Here is a 23,037-nt window from a genome sequence, read left to right on the forward strand (position 1 = left end):
CCTCAGGATTCTATTCCTCATCCAGTCCTACGCAGATCAGCGTGGCAGACACGACCTTCTGATTGACTACGCTGAGATAGTAACTTTAATCAAGTACCTTAAACAGTTATGTGCTCATAGGGAGATGTATCGTGCAAGGTTCACCTGCCATGCGAGCGCACGCGCCACCACCATGCGAACAAGCTACAGATAAAGACTACACATGCTTATCATGCAGGGTACTATATATACCCACCTCGTCTTTTTAATAAAGGTTCTTTGTTGCTGACTCCCCATCATCTCACATCTGATACACGTGGCAAGGCCTGCGCATGCCCTTCGAAATGCATAATGTATCAGAGCATATGAACACTGAGAAACGTATCATGCGGCAGCCAGGCTCCTCTCTCACGCTTTTTGACATGCTGTGCCATCTAGTGGCAATGCCGAGGAGTCCATGTGTAGCCTAACAGTGGCCCATACCCAGTGCATTTGTGGCGCACCTTGCTAAAACATCGAGCTTCTGTCCTTGAGGAACCAGAGTGGTGTGTGCTCAATTCTGCCCAGCACGGGACAAATTTTAAAGGATTTCAATGATACATTTGGCTGGTCAAAATCGCTCATCACGAAATTGGCTGGTTGGAATTCAGCCAGGCTCCACTTCCATGCTTCTCACTGCACACACTGCAAAATCTAGTGGCACTTTCAGGTTCGTGCTTGGCGCGAGTTCGATTCCTCCGAGCAAACAGAAATTTAAAGGATTCGTATTGTCATTTAGAGCTGCACGCTCCTAGTGGCACAAATGTAGTCACTCAAGTTGGTGTCAAAGACGTTCAGTGAAGAGCGGCATATACCTACTGGCACACACTTAATGACTCGAGTTGATATCAAAGAGATTTATTGAAGAGCAGCAGACTAACTGGCATATACACAGTGCCCCAAGTCGGTGTCAAAGTGATTACTTGAAGTGCGGTACATATCCAGTGCCACATACCCAGTCCTGCATCCCCAGTGACCCAAGTCAGAGTCAAAGAGGTTTAATGAAGAACAGCACACAGGTACATAGTGCCACATTCTCCGTGACTCAAGGTTGGTTCGACGGTTGGTTTCAAACCCTATTCGCTCAGCACAGCAGCCCATGCGCTACCCATTCCCCATTCAACAAAGGTAGATAGGCAGGAAGGTTGAGCAGGCTCAGCTAAAATATAATTTGTGGACATGTGGCACCAGCATCCATCTGGTTTTTTTTTCTCTCACAAACTGGTGACTCCAGGCTTTGCGTCATTGTTTTCAGCTCTGGGTGCCTCAGCCTCTTCGCTAGGCCCACTGCTAAAAGGAGATCAAGCCCCGCTGTCTTCGCAAATTGCCTTCTATGCAGTCAGCCATGGCCTCGGATTCTCTCAATCAAGTACTGCGTCAGCATCACTATCCCGCGATCCTGAGGTCTCCACTCTCAAGCTACCGGAGTGCTGGTCGTCGGACTCGGAACTTCAGTTCATTACCATCATCGAATTGTTGTTCCATCGTCACCGCCTCAATTCACAGTTGACCATGTTTCACCAGGTCGTTGGAGCAGGTCCACCTACTACTGCTGCGATTCTTCATGATGTTCTGCACTCCCCACCCATTGACCGCCCCATAACCACTTTAACATGACGCTTATCCAGTGCACCACTGAAATGGAGCAACACCAATTACAACAACTTCTTACATTGGACGAGCTTGGCAACCACAAACCTACAGACTTACTGCGTTGCATGCAAGCCTGAGTTGAGGACTTGGCTCCTTTAACTGACAGCGCACTTGGTCAGGATCATGCGCACCAAAAGTGCGCATGATCCTGACCGCATCTTCATTCTTGACATCGGAATTACTGGCCCAGTTGGCCAACAAGATTATGGATGTCAGTTTTCCCTCTGTGGCCACAGTTCATCGCCCTCCTGACCCTCTGCCCCACAGCACAGCCGCTGGTGACAGCTATGCACGTCTCCTCGAGGCTAACGAGGAGGTCACACAACAAGTACCTTAACTGACAGCTGAGGTCACTGCCATCCGAACATGCTGGCTGCATTCTTCATGGCTGTCGCGCAAACCAGTGCCACCAGCCCTGCTCCTACGCGAGAAATGGTTGGGCCGAACACTGAAGGCGACTTCTGTTCCCAGCCCCAGATCCAGTTGCCTTTCCCACATCACCAGTCGTGTCACCAAAGCTCGCTATCTCACCAACACTGGCACCGTGATTTGTATCCTTCCTCCTACGTTGGCTGAGCACCGCCATCCTCCCAACTTGCCTCCTCTCACCGTGGTCAATGAATCGACCATCTGGACTGTGGGATCACACACACATCCCGATATCTCTGATGTGGCCATGTGGTTATCATGCGATAATCACATGCTCGCTCGCGGAGAGTAGCGGGGAGAGGGCACGTTGGCTGCTCTCGCTGCTCTTCGGGCCTGGCCGCAACGCCGCAGCGAAGGCACTCGGTTCCCTCCTTTCCCTTTCTTGGAACTGGGGAGACTCCCTCTCCGCCGCTCGAGGAGAAGCGCTATTCTCCCGATGCATCTTGGTCTTTTGGCTGAGGAGCTTGCGACTGGCCGCATCTGAATTCAGCCGCTGAGACCACCGCAATCCATCCCTCTGCAGTACTCAGCCTTCATGAGCGAGTGACCGCCCCAGTGCCCGAGCGCAGATCCACTCTGGATGAACGGAACCCTTTTCAGCCTCTTTTGTGGTTTCCAACATTGCGCGGTTTCTTTCACCTCAAAAGAGTGGAACGCTCCGCCGCTGTGATATTGTTTTGTATTTGTGTTTGCTGTTGCTGTTCTGTTGGTACTTGTATCTCAAGGAGAATAAACACCTTAAGCCAAGACTCACCCTGTCCTCCTTGCCTGAACCCGCCATGGGCACAACTCACTGTGAACCGCGGGTTAGGGGTCACAGCTCTGACTGTTAGGGCTGCTGCGAAAGTGCTAGCGAGCGACCGCCGCTCCGCCGGCGCTGTGCCATCCAGAGAAGGGTCAGGTGCGCATGCGCAAACTTGAGTAATACCCCTACAGAACTAACGGACAAAAGTTGGCGACTCTTGACATCGGCCTCAGATGTACCTTTCGCTGGATCTATGTCATCACAGCCCTGCCACAGCCCATCATTGGGGCCGACTATCTTGGGCACTACAAGCTCGTCATCGACCTGCGGCACAGCCACACCTTGAACTCCAAAATAAGTTTAACTGCCCAAGGAGTTTCCTGTTGTGCTCCACTGCTTCAGCTTCTCCAGGCACACATGGCTGTTCCCGAATCTTGGCCAGCCATCCTTGCCGACTTTTCAGACGTCTTCTGACACCCTTCCTTTCAGTCCTTGGTCACTCACAGCGTGACACATCATATCGTCACGACTGGCCCTCCCGTGTTTGCTCAGGCTCGTTTCCTAGCGCCGGATCGTCTAGCTGTCGCGAAAGAGGAGTTTGAACACATGCTCGACCTTGGCTTCATTCGTCCCTCCTCCAGTCCTTGGGCCTCACCACTCCATATGGTGCCCAAGTAGACCAGTAACTGGCGCCCCTGCTGCAAATACCGTGCTCTCAACAAGGCCACTATCCTGGACCGGTACCTAACACCTCACATTCAGGACTTAACATCGGCACTGCACAGCTGCACCATCTCTTTTAGCAAGGTCTACCTGGTAAAAGCCTACCACAAGGTTCATGTGGAGCCCTCAGATATTCCCGACCACCATTACAATACCCTTCACCCTGTTTGAATATCTGCGCATGCCTTTCAGTCTTCGTAATGCGGCCCAGACCTTTCAGCGTTTCGTTGACCAGGTATTACATGGCTTGATGTGCTGCTTTGCCTATCTTGACATCCTCGTCTACAGCACCACTGCCAAAGCTCACAAGCCACATCTACGTCAAGTGTTCGCAAGACTCAGCAAGTTTGGCCTAGTCGTTCATGGTCCGAAAAGCGAGTTCAGCGTTACGGAGTTGGACTTCGTCAGCCATCGCATCAATGCACATGGCAATCGCCCACTCCTGACCCGTGTCACAGCCAACCGTGAGTTTCCTCAGCCATCCACCACCAGGCAACTGCGCAAACTTCTCAGCCTCACCAATTATTACCGCTGTTTCATTCCTCGCTGCGCCAATATACTGCAGCCTCTGCACAACCTTTTCTCAGGCCTCAAGACACCGAATACTCCCGTGGCCTGGAACAACACCGCTGACCGCGCATTTAGAGGCATCAAGAAACCATGGCCGGCGTGACGCTCCTTGTCCACCCCACATGCGACATGCTGACATCTGTTATGGTCGACGAATTGGACACTGCTGTTGGTGCAATCTTGCAGCAGTTCAGTGATGGTGGTTGGCAGCCCATAACCTTCTTTCCTAAGAAGCTTGCACCCCCTGAGCACCACTACAGCATGTCCAGCCGAGTGCTGCGCACCATATATTTGGATGTGAAGCACTTTAGACAATTTCTTGAGGGACGCTCCTTCCATGTCCTTACTGACCATAAACCACTGACTTCTGCCTTAGCGTCCAGCAGCACCGCCTATGCTCCCCACGAAATAAGACAGCACGCCTACATTTCTGAATATACTAGTGACATTCGTCATGTCAGTGGAAAATACAACATTGTTGCAGACCCACTTGCTCGCGCCGCCATCTATGCAACAGACCATGGCCGACCGGTCATCTACTTCACAGCCCTGGCTACCGCTCAGAGTTTCGATGCCGAACTCCAGCTGCTTTGCACAAGTGGTACCTCTCTGGTGTTTGAAGATATCTTGCTTCCTCACTGCGACGTGCCCCTCATTTGTGATACGTCGACCGGACGTCCTCGTCCTTACTTTCCTCACTCATACCGCCGAGCTGCCTTTGATACCCTCCATTCTTTGGCCCATCCGGGCATTTGGGCAACACAGCAACTCATCACTTCTCGTTGTGCGTGGCCCAGTACAACATAGACGTTCGTTGCTGGTCACGCGCATGCCTCAACTGCCAACAGTCTAAAGTGCATCGCCACACTGCAACTCCTCTTGGCACATTCCCATTCCCGGACACTCGCTTCAGCCATCTGCACGTCAATATTGTTGGCACACTTTCTCCCTCCCTACCATTGCTACCATCACTACCTCGCAACCATTGCTACCCGTTAACCTACATTGACAGGTTCACCAGATGGCCCGAAGCATGCCCCTCCTGGACATAATGGCGGAGTCGATAGCTCGAGCCCTCATCACCCTCTGTTTGGCTACTCTGGACCGCGGCGCCATTTCTAAAGTGAAGCATCAGTTTTTAATTCATGACCTTCAATCTCTTATACATAACAACCCAAAAATATTCTGGCGCACAATCTCCCCACATAACTCGCAGGGCCAGTATAGCTCTACAGCATGACGCGGGAAATTTAATATCCGATGAAAAATGTGCTACCATTTTTAATGATTATTTCACTTCAGTGTTCCCCCACGAAGATCATTCTAGTATTCCTTCCACCGTAGAAATTGGCTACAGATATACAACCCCAATCGAACCAATGCCGCCACCGCATGGGGGCATGGGGGCACGCCACCGCATTGCAACTCATTATACAGATGCCCTTTTTTCAATATTAAAACTGGTTAGTTTTTGCAGTAACAGGTAATGTGAAACGGTGTTGAATGCTTTTTGAAAGTAAAAAAAAAATAGTCAACCAATGATTTGTCGTCCAGGGCTGCCGCTAAGACATGTGTCAACTCTACTAGTTGTGTGTCGCATGGTAATCCTCGTCTAAATCTATTATGATTTGAGTTAAATAAAGAATTACTATCTACATGTTTGACTACTGCAGTATATAAAACATGCTCTAGAACTTTACTGCACACAGAAGACAGTGAAATGGGCGGTAGTTATTATAACGTTCTGCGGGCCAGTTTTATGTATAGGAGCAACCGATGCCATTTTCCAATTAGCCGGAAGTGAACTGTATTCCAAGGACTTCTCAAAAATAATTTTCAAGTACATTGACACTATATGAGAGCAAGACTTCAACATAAAATTGGGAAAACAGTCAGGTCCCACAGCATTTGCACAATTTAAATCATGAAGCAGTAATTCAATGCCCCAAGCTTCGATCACTATTTTAGGCATGGGTGCGGATTCGTGTTTCAACAATTTCAGATCTTTCCGGGGGTCTGTTGGGGCAGAGAACACTAATGTAAAATAAAGATTGAACAACTTGGCCCTTTATGTGGCGTCACAAATTGTAACATCGCCATAGGTCAAAACGAGGATAGAAATGTTGTCTTTTTTTTATTTCGTTCTATATGTTTCCAAAGTCCCTTCGGACTTTGCTTTATTTTACTTTCTATTGTTTTAAAGTAGGCTGATTTTGTTTGGACTGTAGCATTGTTCACTTCCCGAATTGCCAGTTTTAGTTTATATAAATTCTCTTTAGAAGGGTATCATTTGAATGAATGATAAATTATTTATCCTACGCTTCACTAAAACATCCAGTTCATTAGTGTACCTTGGCTTACTTCAATTACGCCTTCTAGTCAATACCCATGATGGAACAAACCGGTTTCGCAGTTCAAATATTTTTTTTTTATATATAACTCATAGGTTTTCCACAGACTACTCATCTACAAGTGTTTTGAACACAACGAAATATGCTTGCAGTGAAGTATTGATTGCTTGGATATCAGCCTTGGCGTAATTGTGCATGCACCAACTTTTCTCATTGTAAACGCTTACATGAGAAGAGATCTTGTAAACTTGCATGCTTATCACTCGACCCTCTTATCTTATCCTGGATTCGCTGCTTTTTAACTAACCGCTCACAGTTCACCGTCATCACCAGTCATGTGTCTGAAACTACTGAAGTTATCTCTGGAGTTCCCCAGGGTTCCATTCTTGCTCCGCTTCTCTTCCTAATTTTCATCAACAACCTGCCATCTGGGATTTCGTCATCCGTCCGTCTTTTTGCGGACAATTGCATCATTTATCGCTGCATCTCCGATAATACCGACCAGGAATCATTACAAGACGACCTAAACGAAATCCAGAAATGGTGGTCTGACTGGCTTATGCAGCTTAGTATTTCGAAATGTAAATGCATGCACATCTCACGTAAACGATCCGCTACCCTTTTCCCGTACTCGCTGAACTCCACGGTGCTATCAGTAACGAACTCATACAGGTACCTGGGAGTCGAAATAACTAACAAGTTAACTTGGGTGGATCATATCACAAAACTTTGTGCTAACACTTCCAGAACATTTGGTTTCATTCGAAGATTGCTGTGGAGGAGCCCGAACGGCGAGACTAGAAATGAAATAGACTTCATACTCTGCGCTAACCCTGGCATCATACAAGATGTGGACGTGATCGGCAAGGTGCGCTGCAGTGACCACAGGATGGTAAGAATTCGAATTAGCCTAGACCTGAGGAGGGAAAGGAAGAAACTGGTACATAAGAAGCCTATTAATGAGTTAGCGGTAAGAGGGAAAATAGAGGAATTCCAGATCAAGCTACAGAACAGGTTTTCGGCTTTAACTCAGGAAGAGGACCTTAGTGTTGAAGCAATGAACGACAATCTTGTGGGCATCATTAAGGAGTGTGCAATAGAAGTCGGTGGTAACTACGTTAGGCAGGATACCAGCAAACTATCGCAGGAGAGGAAAGATCTGATCAAGAAACACCAATGTATGAAAGCCTCTAACCCTACAGCTAGAATAGAACTGGCAGAACTTTCGAAGTTGATCAACAAGTGTAAGACAGCTGACATAAGGAAGTATAATATTGATAGAATTGAACATGCTCTCAGGAACGGAGGAAGCCTAAAAACAGTGAAGAAGAAACTAGGAATTGGCAAGAATCAGATGTATGCGTTAAGAGACAAAGCCGGCAATATCTTTACTAATATGGATGAGATAGTTCAAGTGGCTGAAGAGTTCTATAGAGATTTATACAGTACCAGTGGCACCCACAACGATAATGGAAGAGAAAATAATCTAGAGGAATTCGAAATCCCAAAGGTAACGCCGGAAGAAGTAAAGAAAGCCTTGGGAGATATGCAAAGGGGGAAGACAGCTGGGGAGAATCAGGTAACAGCAGATTTGTTGAAGGATGGTAGACAGATTGTTCTAGAGAAACTGGCCACCCTGTATACGCAATGCCTCATGACCTCGAGCGTGCCGGAATCTTGGAAAAACGCTAACATAATCCTAATACATAAGAAAGGGGACGCCAAAGACTTAAAAAAATTATAGACCGAACAGCTTACTGTCCGTTGCCTACAAACTATTTACTAAGGTAATCGCAAATAGAATCAGGAACACCTTAGACTTCTGTTAAAGGGAAGCTGAAACACTTTTCGAAAAAAATGAGTTATCTGCGGCATTCTACAGTTTTGAGTCCCCTGAACACGAATATCTCGTTCAAAAAGGGCGGAAACCAGCGCAAGCGGCTGTTTTTTCATGAAAACGCGCACCAGCGCCTCAGGGTATCGCGCGAACGCCGCTGTTGCCCGTGATTGGTCGGAGCAGCTGTGACGTCAGTGGCGGCAGTCGCCGGTCGGCGCCGCCGTTTGAGAGCGTAGCACGCTGTTCTGTTCTGGCTGCATAGCTGAGTTGTAAGCATTATGGAACGTTCTCGCTGTCTCGGACAGCTTGTATTTTCGCCGTACATGTTCGAACCGACAGCCGATACGGAAAACGATGGCGGCAACGACGATGTTGAGTGTGCCAAAAGCGAGAGCGATGTGTACACCTTGTCGCGCGCTGGAAATCTTAGCTGTTACGTATGCTTTTTTTTTTTTCATGTAGCTGCACGTTCCAATGACGGGAGAAAAAATGCGCTAAAGTGTCACTGGGAACTTGCTGCTGGAAGAATGCCGAAGCACTAACTTCTCATTAGATTGTAAACACGGGTACAATTCCGCGATGTCAAGCACCTTGCCGCTGCTTGTCTGAAGTCCCGTGGTTTTCTGAGCGTTGATACACGATCGCGAACATAAGTGCCGCGTTTCAAAGCGCGCACATGCAGTGCTGCGAGGTACAGTCATGGAAGTTGCTTATCATACACATCCAGATCGAGATGGTCAGGGGGATTATATGTGCAATATTCAGAATATGGTTCGACGACTTTGCGATTGTGCCTCGATCAAGAATCGGTATGCGCGCTCCATCCTAGTGTTGACATAAAGATATTAGGCAGTTTTAGCACCGCCGTGTGGTAAACATGATAACTGCAACCGTACGTCGAATGTCACTAGGCAAGCCTATACTCCAATTTATACCTCAGGTGCAACGCTGTGGAAGCTACGCACGAAGTCCGGTTACCAAAATTTATTACTGCGCGCGTTTCCGTCTATGGTTCGCAGCGTGCCAGCGGCATTTGCTCGCGCGAGCATGCACGTGAAGCTGCCGCGACGGGCTGTAATTAAAGAATGCCGAAAAGAAAATTGATTTAAAAGAACGTGTTAGCAGCCGTATAAGTACACGGATTGTTTCTATGGGTAAATTCTTTTTTTTTTATTCAGAACTGAGCTTCTATATGAAAAGTTTTCTCAAAAATCGGGTCAAGAAACACCGAACTTTTTCTAAGTGCGAACGCAGCCACTGCAAGAAGTATCTCAAGCCTCCACAGCGTTGCACCTGATGTATGAAACGGAGTATAGCAACGCTAGCAACAACGCGTTTCCGCATTTGTCGTAAGGCTATCCGGCTATCGCGGAAATGGTCCGAGCACAGCACAGCTGATTTCGTTGGCACGAACTTATCTCTCCTCACCGCACTGCGCTGCAAGCTTCTTGTCCTTCGGGAACCTGTGAAACACCACATCGTCTCGCCCGCGTGTGTTCGCGCAGCCGATTGCTGCACAGAACGAGGGCATGTTGGGCGCCCTTGGCTGTAGGCACTCACGCAGCACAGAAGGAAAGAACAGTTTACGAAAATCGCAAAACAAACGTGAGCGGTGGAGGCGGCAAATCTCTCGTAGCGTCGTTCAGTAAAGCGCAGGACGGAAAGAGGCATGCCAGCGCATGCCAGCACGCCGGTCCGGCAGCTCGGTCCCCGCCAGTGACGTCACTCTCGCCGGTTCTCTCCTCTGGTAACCTCCTCACCCGGCGCTCCGGGAAGCGATGGGGGCGTGTCCGCGGGGGTGATTTAGAAAGCGATTTCCGCCCCTTATATTAACAAAACGAAGAAAAAAATTTCGGAACCGTAAATTATTAGGTCTGTTCTTCCCAATCCCAGCAATTCATGGAAATTGAAAACCGCTTCAGCTTCCCTTTAAGCAAAGGACCAGGCAGGATTCCGTAAAGGCTACTCAACAATAGATCACATTCACGCTATCAATCAGGTGATAGAGAAATGTCCGGAATATAACCAACCCTTATATATAGCTTTCATTTATTATGAGAAAGCGTTTGATTCTGTCGAAACCTCAGCAGTCATGGAGGCATTACGGAATCAGGGTGTAGACGAGCCGTATGTAAAAATACTGAAAGATATCTATAGCGGCTCCACAGTCACCGTAGTCCTCCATAAAGCAAGCAACAACATCCCAATAAAGAAAGGCGTCAGGCAGGGAGATACGATCTCTCCAATGCTATTCACAGTGGTATTCAGAGACCTGGATTGGGAAGAATTGGTGATAAAAGTTAATGGAGAATACCTTAGTAACTTGCGATTCGCTGATGATGTTGCCTTGCTTAGTAACTCAGGGGACCAGTTGCAATGCATGCTCACTGACCTGGAGAGGCAAAGCAGAAGAGTGGGTCTAAAAATTAATCTGCAGAAAACTAAAGTAATGTTTAACAGTCTCGGAAGAGAACAGCAATTTACAATAGGCAGTGAGGCACTGGAAGTCGTAAGGGAATACATCTACTTCGGGCAGGTAGTGACGGCGGATCCGGATCATGAGACGGAAATAATCAGAAGAATAAGAATGGGCTGGGGTGCGTTTGGCAGGTATTCTCAGATCATGAACAGCAGGTTGCTAATAGACACAGCTAATAATAGCTGTGTCTTACCAGTACTCACCTACGGGGCAAAAACCTGGAGGCTTATGAAAAGGGTTCTGCTCAAATTGAGGATAACGCAACGAGCTATGGAAAGAAGAATGATAGGTGTAACGTTAAGGGATAAGAAAAGAGCAGATTGGGTGAGGGAACAAACGCGAGTTAATGACATCTTAGTTGAAATCAAGAAAAAGAAATGGGCATGGGCAGGACATGTAATGAGGAGGGAAGATAACCGATGGTCATTAAGGGTTACGGACTGGATCCCAAGGGAAGGGAAGCATAGCAGGGGGCGAAAGAAAGTTAGGTGGGCGGCAGAAAGTTAGGTGGGCGGATGAGATTAAGAAGTTTGCAGGGACGGCATGGCCACAAGACCGGGGTTGTTGGAGAAGTATGGGAGAGGCCTTTGCCCTGCAGTGGGCGTAACCAGGCTGATAATGATGATGATGATGATCGCCGGCTATGTCCCCTCCATCCATCAGGCAACTAGCATACGAGACATACGACTGCTCTAAAATTGAGTATGCCTCAGCCATATAGAACCCTCACCAGGTTTACTTGATTCAGTCGCTCGAAGCCATTCAGAACCGCGCAGCCCACTTCACAGCTTCTTAGTACTTACCTTGGCACAGCGTTACTGACATAAAATTGTCTCTCGGACTTGAACCCCTAGCACTCCGCTGGAAACTTGCAATGCTCTGTTTTTTTCATAAATTATAGTTAAACTTTCCTGCACTGCGCGAGAACTTATTACATGCTCCGTTACGCTCATCTCACCATTTGTTTAAATCCCTTAGCATACAGCGTTTGCATGGTTCTTCTAACACCTTCAACAAATCCTTTCTCCCCATCGCCACAGAAGAATGGAACAATCTTCCTGAAGCAGTAGTTTCAGAGTCAACTCCCTCCAAATTTAGGCAGTTATTTATCAGACCATTTGAACCAAAATAGCCACTTTTCCTCACGTTTCCTCTCCCAGCAATCTGACTTGCTTGTGTCATCGCCTATTTTTCCTTCTCTTCTTTTTTGCCACTTTTGTTTAGCGTTTTTCACATTTACGTGTACAGTTTTCTTTTAATTTATTGCTACTCAGTCTGAGATATTTTCATGGTTCTGTTTATACCTGATGTTTTCTACGCAGTTTATTATTTATTTTTCTGATACTTTTGTTTGCTTTTTTTTTTTGAGCTGATGTATGGCACTTTCCCATCGCTGTGTCCCCCCCCCCCTTATGTAATGTCCCTAAAGGGAATAAATGATGATGATGATGATGATGATGATGTGATATATATGTATATATATTACTTTCTTTCTTTTATCTATTTTTTGTAGTTTCACCTATCGTTGAATAAGTCGAAGCCTTGTTTTTTGTTTAATACGTACATATGCTGCTTTTCTGTTCATTTATGCCTTGTCTCTTAAAACCTTTATTCGTAAATTTTTCGTGTTGCCATTGTTGTATGTATTATTAATTCTAGTCATCATGTACAGGAGGTCCCATTTCAGTTTCTAACTACGGGACCTCCTTCTGTATATACATATGTTGTAATTATCCTCATTTTGTCATGAATAAAATATTTGAGGACGCTTAAGCTTCGCCTTCAAGAGTGGAACGCGACAGCGTTCCACTCTTGAACTCTTGGCGGGTCGACACCGACTCTTGGCGGGTCGACACCAGCAGTGTCGACCCGCCAAGGGGTGTAAGACTATGGGCTACGGCGCAGCGACTACGCGCCCCGCATAGGACGCGGTGAGCGTCGAGCAACGCAGCGTTCGCCGTGACAACGAAATGTGCGCCTGAGCAAGCGACGCACGCCTGAGCCTTAGAAACAGCTCGTTTCTAAGGCAACACCGCGTTCAAGAGGCGCATTTGTACTGCTTTGAAGCATCGAACTCGTGGCCCAGTGGTAACGTCTCCGTCTCACACTCCGGAGACCCTGGTTCGATTCCCACCAAGCCCATCTTGCAAGTTGTTTTTTATTCATGAAGTGCCCGCTGGGATTTATCGCTCACGGCCAACGCCGCGGACACCGACGCCGACGACACCGGCTTTTCTACTACACGAGCTCCTTAACGCTGTCGCGTTAAAAACTGATTCTGATTCTGATGATGAACTGTTGACGGCAACATGTTTTTATTCAATAACATTAACATCTCCACTAGCCCTGGAACTGACAGAATTAACGCCAATATTCTTAAGCTCACGATAATCTGAAGTAGCTTAATCCTCTATCACATTTTGCAGCAGTCTCTGTCTACAGGCGAACTTTCATTCAATTGGAAAATTGGCAAAGTCATCCCAGTGTTCAAATCTGGCGACAAAATTAATATCAGTAACCACCAGGCCATATCTCTAACAAGTATTGCATGTAAGCTACTAGAACATATCATTGCATTAAACGTCGCATAGCATCTTGAAGAAAACAGCCTTTTTTACCCTCATCAACATGGTTTTAGGAAAGGGCTGTCGTGCGATACGCAACTCTTGGAATTTACTCATAAAGTTTAACTAATATGAACAATAACCATCAGACAGATTGTGTTTTCATTCGACTTTTCAAGGGCATAACACATTGTCGTTTAATTTACAAACTCTCCGCATTAAACATATTATTTAACGCTATCATGGATCATACATTTTTGTCATTCGCAAAAAATTCACTTGCATAAATGATTGCTCATCATCCCTCTCCGAGGTTGACGTAGTAGTTCTGCGGAAACCCACAAGGTGGAGAGAAGTAATTAATAAACCTTAAGTAACAATAATAGATTGCTACAAAATAATTTGTAGCAATTGCTACAAACGGGTGGATGTCTGATTTCCCCTTTATTAACCTCTCTGAGGTTATGGGGATGCGCGACTCTCACGCGCCCCCTGATATGTTTTCTCACATAGCTTCTGTCTCGTGCAATCCGACTTCGACGCGTGGGTTCACTGCGGTGTGGTCGGTATGCTTGCAGGGCAGTATGAGAGATGGTGCGAGTGTTGCTTTGCTAACGCCACCTAACGGCGGGATTACTTGGGCGCAAAAACGAGAAAATTCTTCCTCTTTGGCTAAGGATTGGCAAGCGGCGCAGACGTTCTGCATGTGCGCCAATGCTTCTGCAAGACTGTCTCGTGAGGCCTACTCTGGAATGGACGAACACGATTGTTCAAACGCGCCACCATTTGCATGAAAGTACACGCGAACAACCAGGCGTTGGTGTTCAGCATGGAGCAAACATATTCGCTCGTTATTCGGTCGTGGTGAGTCGGACTTCCACGATTTATTGCGTGCCCATCGGAATGGTTTGTGGATAGCAACTCGGCTAGCAGGCATTAGTCTTTGAAAGTTGCAATAAATGCCCTTGTGATTGTTTGCAATACTGTGTTGTTGTTCCTTTGTCCCAAGAGGATGGGTGAGAACCCCCCAAGGTATCGTCTCATGTTCCCCAGGGCAGTGTCTTGGGCCCATTGCTATTTCTAATAAATATTAACGACCTACCTACAGATATTACCTCTACCATTCGTTTGTTTGCATATGATTGTGTTATTTACCATAAAATTTCTAATCCAACTGATCATCTTGCACTACAGAGGGATCCAGAGAGTAACAAAATGTTGCGCCAAATGGCTAATGGCAGTAAACACTGACAAATGTAAATTAGTAACTTTCAGCCGAAAACTATCAAACTCCACGTCCACTCAATCACCCAGTCTCAGCAGCATCTTTATAGAAATACCTCGGTATCCACTTTACTCCTAACCTTTCCTGGACGACACACACAAATAAAATTGTAGCTACGGCTTCATATACTCTCGGATACTAAAATGTACTCTTCATGGTGCACCACCTGAGACCCGAAAACTAGCTTGCTTACTTAATGCTAACGTTCGCCCACAACTTGAATTTGCATTGCCTTTCTGGTCACTCTACCAAGCATACTTGGCACACTCCCTCGAATCCGTTCAATACCGTGCTGCATACTACACAGCTCACGATTATAGCAGACATTAAAACTATGGGGTTTTACATGCCAAAACCACTTTCTGGTTATGAGGCATGCCATAGTGGGAGGATTGAAATGCTGCCCCCATCGAAATGCTGCCGTCATGGCTGGGATTCGACCCGACGACTTCGTGCTTAGCAGCCCAACACCATTATAGCTGACATTCTAGAGTGACTAACATCAAGATGACACTATCTATAGAATCAGGTCGAACGGTTACACTGCTTTGTTTATTCCATAAAATGGTGTTTGGCCCCACTCTAAGAGTCCCTGGCAAATTCTTCCGACGACTCGCTCATTGTAGTTACTGAAGTTTCCGACTACGCGTACCAGAAACCCAAGAAGGCAGGAAAACGGTCACATAGATAGTCCCTTGAAAGTGCATGAAGTTCCCGAGGAATGCTAATTGAATTTGATAGTAGAACTCTCAGCAAGGCTGGAGACTACAGTTTTCCTCAAAGATACTAGCAGTGCACCTTTCACCATTCCGTGCCATCATCGCTGATGACTTTCAATGCTGGACTCATCTACTACTCAGCCGCACAGACATTTCAAGTGTCAAAACCCATATGTTGGCAACGGCAGTAAAGAAATGTGAGAACATAAAACAGAATGCAGCCTTGCCACCCATTGCATTTTCCCTCTGCACTGGAGGCATGACTTATGGCTCGATGCCTAGTGACAAAGTGGATCTCAACAGAAATTTTTTCTTTCCTAAAACAGCAAGTACTATGATTAAACTTTCATAAATAAATCCTTTTTCTACACCCTTCCAAATGAAGCATGCATTTTTACTTGGACTGCATCAGCTAATATGCCTAAACATGAGGCATTTCACACATTTTCCAATTTCAAGCCCTCTACCGCTTCAAAACTAGTCGCCCATCAACTTCAATACATTTTTGACATACTTGTCGCCAACTGTCCAACCAAATGATGCAGTAGTATTATTGGCTTTGTAGAACTTGTACACTTTTGTAAAAAAATTGACAAACAATTCAGGATCGTCGTAGTGCTTCACCACAAAGCATCTCGTGAGGCAAAGTAGCTGCCGCCAAGGAGCTGGAATAAGAAAGTGAAATTTTTTTACTACCAACTAGCAGATTTTGAAGGCATTCTGCATAGTATTGTTTTCTTGCCCATTATTTTCCCTCCAACATAGGTTTTGGCCAACACTGCAATATTCAAATCGCTGTAAGAGACTTAAACAATTTTTGTAAGACTGTCTTCTTTAGTGAACTAACGCTACTTTTCTGTATAGGGTACACAGGTTAATAGTCGTATGCTGATTCCAAAAATAGGGCAGCCAGAAAAGTAGTCCGATTCTGAAGGTTTTGCAGTCTAAAACTGTGGGCCATTCCTGTGAGTATGTGCAGTGTAAAAATGTGGACCGATCCTCATATAGCGCAATAAAAAAATTTAAGCCATCCGACCCTTCTTCTATTCTTCTCATGAGAAGAGTGACACGATATAGTGTCATGCAGAGTGAATTCGCCGCATTCTCACCACTGACAAGGAGGACATCGTCTTTGATCAACTTAACTAGAGGTAGAATCGCCTTCCAACTTTTTCTTTTAAATATTTGATGCGTACAAATAGTGTAGCAAAGTGATCAACCACAATTCATTTGATTTAATCGGAGAGGGTCGAGCGTAGCTTTTTGGGACATTTGGCATGGAATGACCTATTTGTGTCATTCGTGTTACATTTGTGTAAAATAATTGTCATTTTCATCATTTTGTAAAAGCATTTCTGTCGTTAACCCTGTAGCGCCTGCATCTACTATGACACCAAGGGGTGCTCACAGCAAGAACAATGAAGGAAATAAAGGTGGTAGTGGGGTGCCAGGCTCCAGTATCAGCTCCGATGCCTATGTGTCGGTTTTTTTTCCTTTCACGCTGTACAGTGGCAGCCTCGAACTAAAACATGAGCAAACCTAGCAACAATACTGCACATCAAGCCCTCGCTGCATCAAGCGCGGCTACCAAGTCAAGCCCTCGTCTCCCCGATATCGCAGAGGTGCAATTTCAGCTGCCACCCTTTTGGACACATAATCCCCAGGTGTGCTTTCTACAGGCTGAGGCACAATTCCACCTGAAACGAATCACTTCCTAGAAGACGCACTACTACAAAGTGATCTCGCCAATATCACCTGAAGTAGTCACTGACCTCACTGATGTCCTCGCTCAGCCTCTGGGGGAAAACCTGTATGAGTAAGTACCTCAAGGCCAAAATCCTGATGCGTATTGTACTTTCGGAACACACTCACCTGCAACAACTCTTGATCAGAGAAGAACTTGGTGACAGATGCCCCTCCCAAATGCTGCAACGAATGTGGCAGCTCTTGGGCGAAAGTAACATCAACACCCACAGTGCTCTACTCAAGGAACTTTTTCTGCAGTGACTTTCTCAAACTCTTCACCTTGTCCTTGCTGCTGCTGATGACATCACACTAGACCACCTGGCTGAGCTCGCCAATTAGATCCATGAGGCTGCCGCTCAAATAATCCAATCAAATATCCAGCCCAAATGACCCAGTTGATAGGTTGCGCTCTTTTCGTCTACCTCGTTTTTTTCTGTGTTTGTTCTTTCTTAGGCACAACTATTCCTAAAACATAGCCATGCACCAACTTGCCCAGCAAAAAGTTCTTCTGAACTTTCTGTCATCATGACTACGCCTGAGCTCTCAGCGGTCGCCCAGCTCAAAGCAGGCATTGATAACCTCACGGCTGTCATTGCTTCACTTCACAAGCCCAGACGATGCCAGTGCTCTTCAAGCCCACATGCTTCCTTGTCTTCTCACAACATGCGGGCAAGAACCCCTCAGTTCCAGCGGACCTCTGGTATCACCTGCATTTTGCACATTGTGCTAGGAAGTGCATGCCACCTTGTACCTGATCAGGAAACGACAGGAGGGATCACTGATGGCTGCACGTGACCCCTTTCCTCGAGCTGGCCGCCTGCTCACAATCACGGACAAGATTGAGGGCATACGTCTCCTTATTGACACAGGTTAGTATAGCACTCCCATCTAGAAATTATCGCCATTCAAAGCCTCGTGGATTCGAAGCAGTGCAAACGCGGTAGTCTCCACACAGACAGCAATCATTCGGATCCTACCTTGGTTCCAAGTGCAGCAGTAAAGCCCAAGCACTGGATGATGGATAAATAATGCCGAGTTGCAGCATGTGCACAAACTCCTGTTTAGTGATGGCAAGACGCTCGCCAAACAAGGGGCGAAGACAGGAAGAAACTGGGGGCCACGTGTGATGATGTAGTGAGTAACCGTGTGGTTAAGAGGCTTGTTCAAATTGCAAGGTTTTGTGACCTCGGGGAACTCGGCCAAGATTCTCTGGTAAGGATTTGATGGTACAAGTGTGTAAATGCCACTGAGGCAATCAGCTCTCGATAGAAGTCCAACGATCGACAAATGAGTGGTGCCGTCAATGAGCTGTTGCTGCCACATGCTTATGTCAAGGTTGTAGAAAGACAGGAAATCTGAACTGATCAGGGGTGGACCACGTCAGTAATGATAAAAATCCAGAAGAACGTGTATCGTAATCCAAAGTCAATGGTAAGTGAACAAAACCCATATATCACTATGGTAAAGGCATTGGCAGCGCAAGAGACTACCCACTTCACCATATTCAATATTTCACATCTAATCTGGATGGGTAAATCTTCAGCAAAGTGGATCTAGTCAAGGCATACTACCATAATGAACCCAACGACATTCCAAAACTGCCATCACGACGGGGCCCCCTTTGGTTTATTCGAGTTTGTGAGCATGCCTTTCAGATTGCGCAATGCCGGACAAACATTCCCCCACTTTATCACTGGCTAACTTGAGGTTTACACGCCCTCTTCGCGTGCATCAATGATATACGAATCGCCAGCTCCACTCCGCAAGGCCATGAGCGTCACTTGCATGAACATTTACGTCTGCAACAGTATGGCCACGTCACGAACCCACAGAAATGCGTTTTTGGAAGCTAAGAGCTAGATATCATGGGCCATCATGTTTTACCACTCGGCATCCTTCCAGCTTGGAGTGGTGTCTGACATTGGCAAAAACGCCAAGAGCCAGGGGGGCAATGCTTATCCAGGTACAACCAAATTAGGCAGAACCACTAAGCTTCAACAAAAGACACTCCCGCACCAGAACAGGAATTGGCCTCCCTGGTGCAGTATTCGGCCGCTCCCTCCCCAAATGGCTCATTCAATTACCCAATGGCCTTCAATCCACAGCAGCTGCGGAACACCTCACTAAGGCGGCAGTCAGACCTGTAACGCAGCAGAGGGTGCTAAGAATCTCTGGGTCCGGACAGGCCACCAATGAAAACTGACCCTGTGAACCTTTAACACCTGAACTCGGTCAAGTGACGCTAGCTTAGCCGGACTCCCTGAGGAAATATCAGACATTGTTTGAGATACTATCAGCCTTAGTGAGATTAGAAAAACTGGTGAGACTTATAAATTGCTGAATAACAGCCATGTCCTCTGCTATAGAGGTCTCCCAGATAAGAAGCAATACGGGGTAGGATTCGTAATCCATAAGGACATAGTGGGCAACATTGACGAATTCTACAGCATTAATGAGAGGGTAGCAGTAGTCATAATCAAACTTAATAAGAGGTATAGATTAAAGGTAGTACAAGACTACGCTCCAACATTCAGTCACAATGATGAGGAAGTAGATCAGCTTTACAAAGATGTTGAATTAGCGATGAGAAGAGTTCAAACTTAGTATACTGTAGTAATGGGTGGCTTCAATGCAAAAGTGGCGAAAAAGCAGGCGGGTGAACAAGCTATTGGCAACTACGGTGTCAATTCTAGAAATGCTAGAGGAGAGAGGCTGGTAGAATTTGCAGAAAGGAATAAGCTTCGAATAATGAACACCTTTTACAGGAAGCATAGCAACAGAAAGTGGACCTGGAAAATCCCTAATGGTGAAACAAGAAATGAAATTGATATCATACTTTCTGCTGATCCAAGCATAGTGCAGGATGTAGAAGTGATAGGTAGGGTAAAATGCAGTGATCATGGGTTAGTGAGGGCTGGGATTCACCTCAATTTGAACTGAGAAAGAGTAAAATTGGTCAAGAAAAAGCAGGTCGACTTAGACGCAGTAAGGGTAAAAGCAGACCAGTTAAGGCTGGTACTTACAAACAAATATGCAGCATTAGAACAGAGAGATGAAGATGACATAGAGGTAATGAATGAAACCGTAACTAAGCTGGCTTCAAAAGCAGCAATCGAAGTGCGAGGTAGGGCACCAAGGCAACCAGTACGTAAGCTGTGCCAAGTAATGAAGGACCTAATAAAGAAACAACCAAGAATGAAAGTGTCCGACTAAAGAGATCAGATAGAATTTGCGGAACTGTCAAAACTGATCAACAAAGAGAAAATAAGGGATATTCAAAACTATAATGTTAAATTAAACTGGGAAGGCTTAGGAGTAAGGGTCAATGGCGAATATCTGTTTTGCAGATGACATTGTTCTTTTCATCAACACTGGGGACGAGTTACAACAAATGATTGAGGACCTTAACAACAAGACCTAACAGAGTAGGGTTGAAGAATAATATGAAGAAGACAAAGGTAATGATCAATAGCCAGACAAGGGAGCAAGAGTTCAACATCACCAGTCAGTCTCTAGAGTCTGTGAAGGAGCATGTTTACCTAGGTCAATTACTCACAGGGGACCCTGATCATGGGAAAAAAATTCATAGAATAAAATTGGGTTGGATTGCATATGGCTCCTGACTGGGAGCTTACCGTTATCATTGAAAAGGAAGGTATACAATCAGTACATTCTACCCTGTGCTGTCATATGGGGCAGAGACTTGGAGACTGACAAAGAAGCCCAAAGACAAGTGTTAAGGACTGTGCAAAGAGCAATGGAATGAAAATGTTAGACATAGAATTAAGAGACAGGAAGAGAGGGGTGTGGATCAGAGAGCAAATGGAAACAGCCAATATTCTAATTGACATTAAGAGAAAAAAATGGAGCTGGGCAGGCCATGTAATGCGTAGGTTAGATAATCGTTGGACCATTAAGGTTACATAATGACTGCCAAGAAAAGGGAAATGCGGTCGAGGACGGCAGAAGACTAGGTGGGGTGATGAAATTAAGAAATGTGCAGGCGCTAGTTGGAATCGGTTGGCGCAGGACAGGGGTAATTGGTGACCGCAGGGAGAGGCCTTCGTGCTGCAGTGGACATAAAATAGGATGACGCCGACAATGATGATCGTTCCATTGCCATCTCACATTAGGGCTCTCAGGAACTTCCTCGTACCCAACACTCTTTGCCAGCTTTGCGAGTTCGTGGGCTTCGTCAGTTTTTCACGACGTTTTACTCCATACTGCGCAGCCTTACTGCAGCCAATCACTGACCTATTGATAGACATGGAGCCCATCTTCGACAATGCTATGGCCACCTCAGGCTACCTTTTTGGCAGCTAAGCAAGCCATAGCTGAAGCAACTCTGCTGGTACATCCCTGTTCTGACGTACCGACTAGAGTAATGGTAGATGCCTCCACTGTGGCCATCAGAGCAGTGTTGCAACAATATATTGACTCTGAATGGTGCCCCACAGGTTATTTCTCTCAGAAACTGCAATTCACCAAGACACCCTACAGTATCTTCGGTTGAGAGCTGCTAGCTATCTGCACCATCATTCAACACTTCCGCCACTTACTGGAAGGATGCGAGTTCCACGTGATGACCAACCATAACCCTCTGACTTATGTATTCACCCCAAACTCCTCAAATTATGTCACACTGGAGATACGGCATCTTGCATACATCTCCAAGTCCACCACAGACATACGATATGTCAACAGAGCTGATGATACAGCTGCCAATACCCTCTCTTGAGTTGCAGCAATCAGCTCCGCTTCTATTGCTGTCGAATGGCACGCACTACCGGAGGCACAGCACAGTGACCCTTAACTACAAGCATTATGGGAACATCCCTCCTTCCTTCGCCTCGAGCTTGTTTCCCATCTATCCGCATCGTGTGATCTGTGGTGCAACGTGTCTGGGCCTCTTCCACGCTCTTTCATTCCAGTAACATTGCGGCGGGCCATTTTTCACTCTCTGAATGACATTGCTCATACTGGCATAAGGGCCACTTAACACCTTGTCACGCAGCGATATGTGTGGCCTTGTGTCAATGCGGATGTTTGAACGTGGTCCAGTTTCTGTATTGCGTGTCAAAAAAACTAAGGTGACCCATCACACTATTGCACCGCACCAACAGTTCCTGCCTCCTGACCAGTGCTTTGACCATGTGACATGACCAGTGCTTCCACATCGACATAGTTGTCGATTTCCTCTTTTACGCGACTATCGTCCAATTTTGACTATACTAGATCATTTAAGACGGTGTCTAGGCAGTCCCCATCATCGACATCACCACATAGACAGTGGCACGCACTCTAGTTTCTTCATGGGTTTCATGTTTCGGCTGTTCAGCAATGACAGGCCGGGGATGGCAGTTTGAAACTTCCCTATTTGCTGCACTTGCCGCATTCTAGGTGTGAAGCACTGCCACACTACTGCTTACCATCTGTCCACTAACGGCATGGTCGAGCGTCTTTACTGACAGCTCAAGACGGCTCTCACAGCATGTTGTAATCGCGAGCACTGGACCGAGCATTTGCCGTTGGTAATACTTGGCCTTCAGCCATCTTCCGCTGAGACCTTGGGTGCTCTATGGCTGAATTGGTTCATGGTGCTCCTCTACATCTTCCCAACAAACTTTTCACCACAGAAATATATGCAGATCCTATGCACTGTAGGAATCGATGTAAGCGAAGCTTTGTCTGCTGTTTGCGTTCATTGACGTTATTTGGCGGTGATATATTGACGGCATACGACAGTCACGACGAGATGTGAGATGTTGCCTTGCCTACTGCGCTCGACGCTTTATGCGAGCCTTTGTCTCATCGGCACTAAGTGCACGCTTCGGCGCCATTCTGGGTTGTAGCATCATTACTCACAACACCGCCTCCTCTCTCTCTCTATTCCCTCGCTATATTCTCCCCACCATCTC

General features: G+C 46.4%; 1 protein-coding gene across 5 annotated transcripts in view; it reads right to left on the reverse strand.

Moving 5' to 3' along the window:
* The window catches only part of Rubicon (run domain Beclin-1-interacting and cysteine-rich domain-containing protein rubicon), a 461,889-nt gene that overhangs the window by 365,608 nt on the left and 73,244 nt on the right, over nucleotides 1-23,037 (reverse strand). The window contains exon 1 of one of the 5 annotated variants that reach the window (XM_070531459.1): nucleotides 9,755-10,167. The exons of the other annotated variants lie outside the window; for them this stretch is intronic. Coding sequence (XP_070387560.1) covers nucleotides 9,755-9,997 — 243 coding nt within the window. The 5' untranslated portion in view covers nucleotides 9,998-10,167. Of the gene's footprint in view, nucleotides 1-9,754; nucleotides 10,168-23,037 lie in introns of those variants that run through there. 5 annotated transcript variants of the gene reach the window in all.

This window comes from Dermacentor albipictus, chromosome 1 (assembly GCF_038994185.2).
Source record: "Dermacentor albipictus isolate Rhodes 1998 colony chromosome 1, USDA_Dalb.pri_finalv2, whole genome shotgun sequence".
Classification (NCBI taxonomy): domain Eukaryota; kingdom Metazoa; phylum Arthropoda; class Arachnida; order Ixodida; family Ixodidae; genus Dermacentor; species Dermacentor albipictus.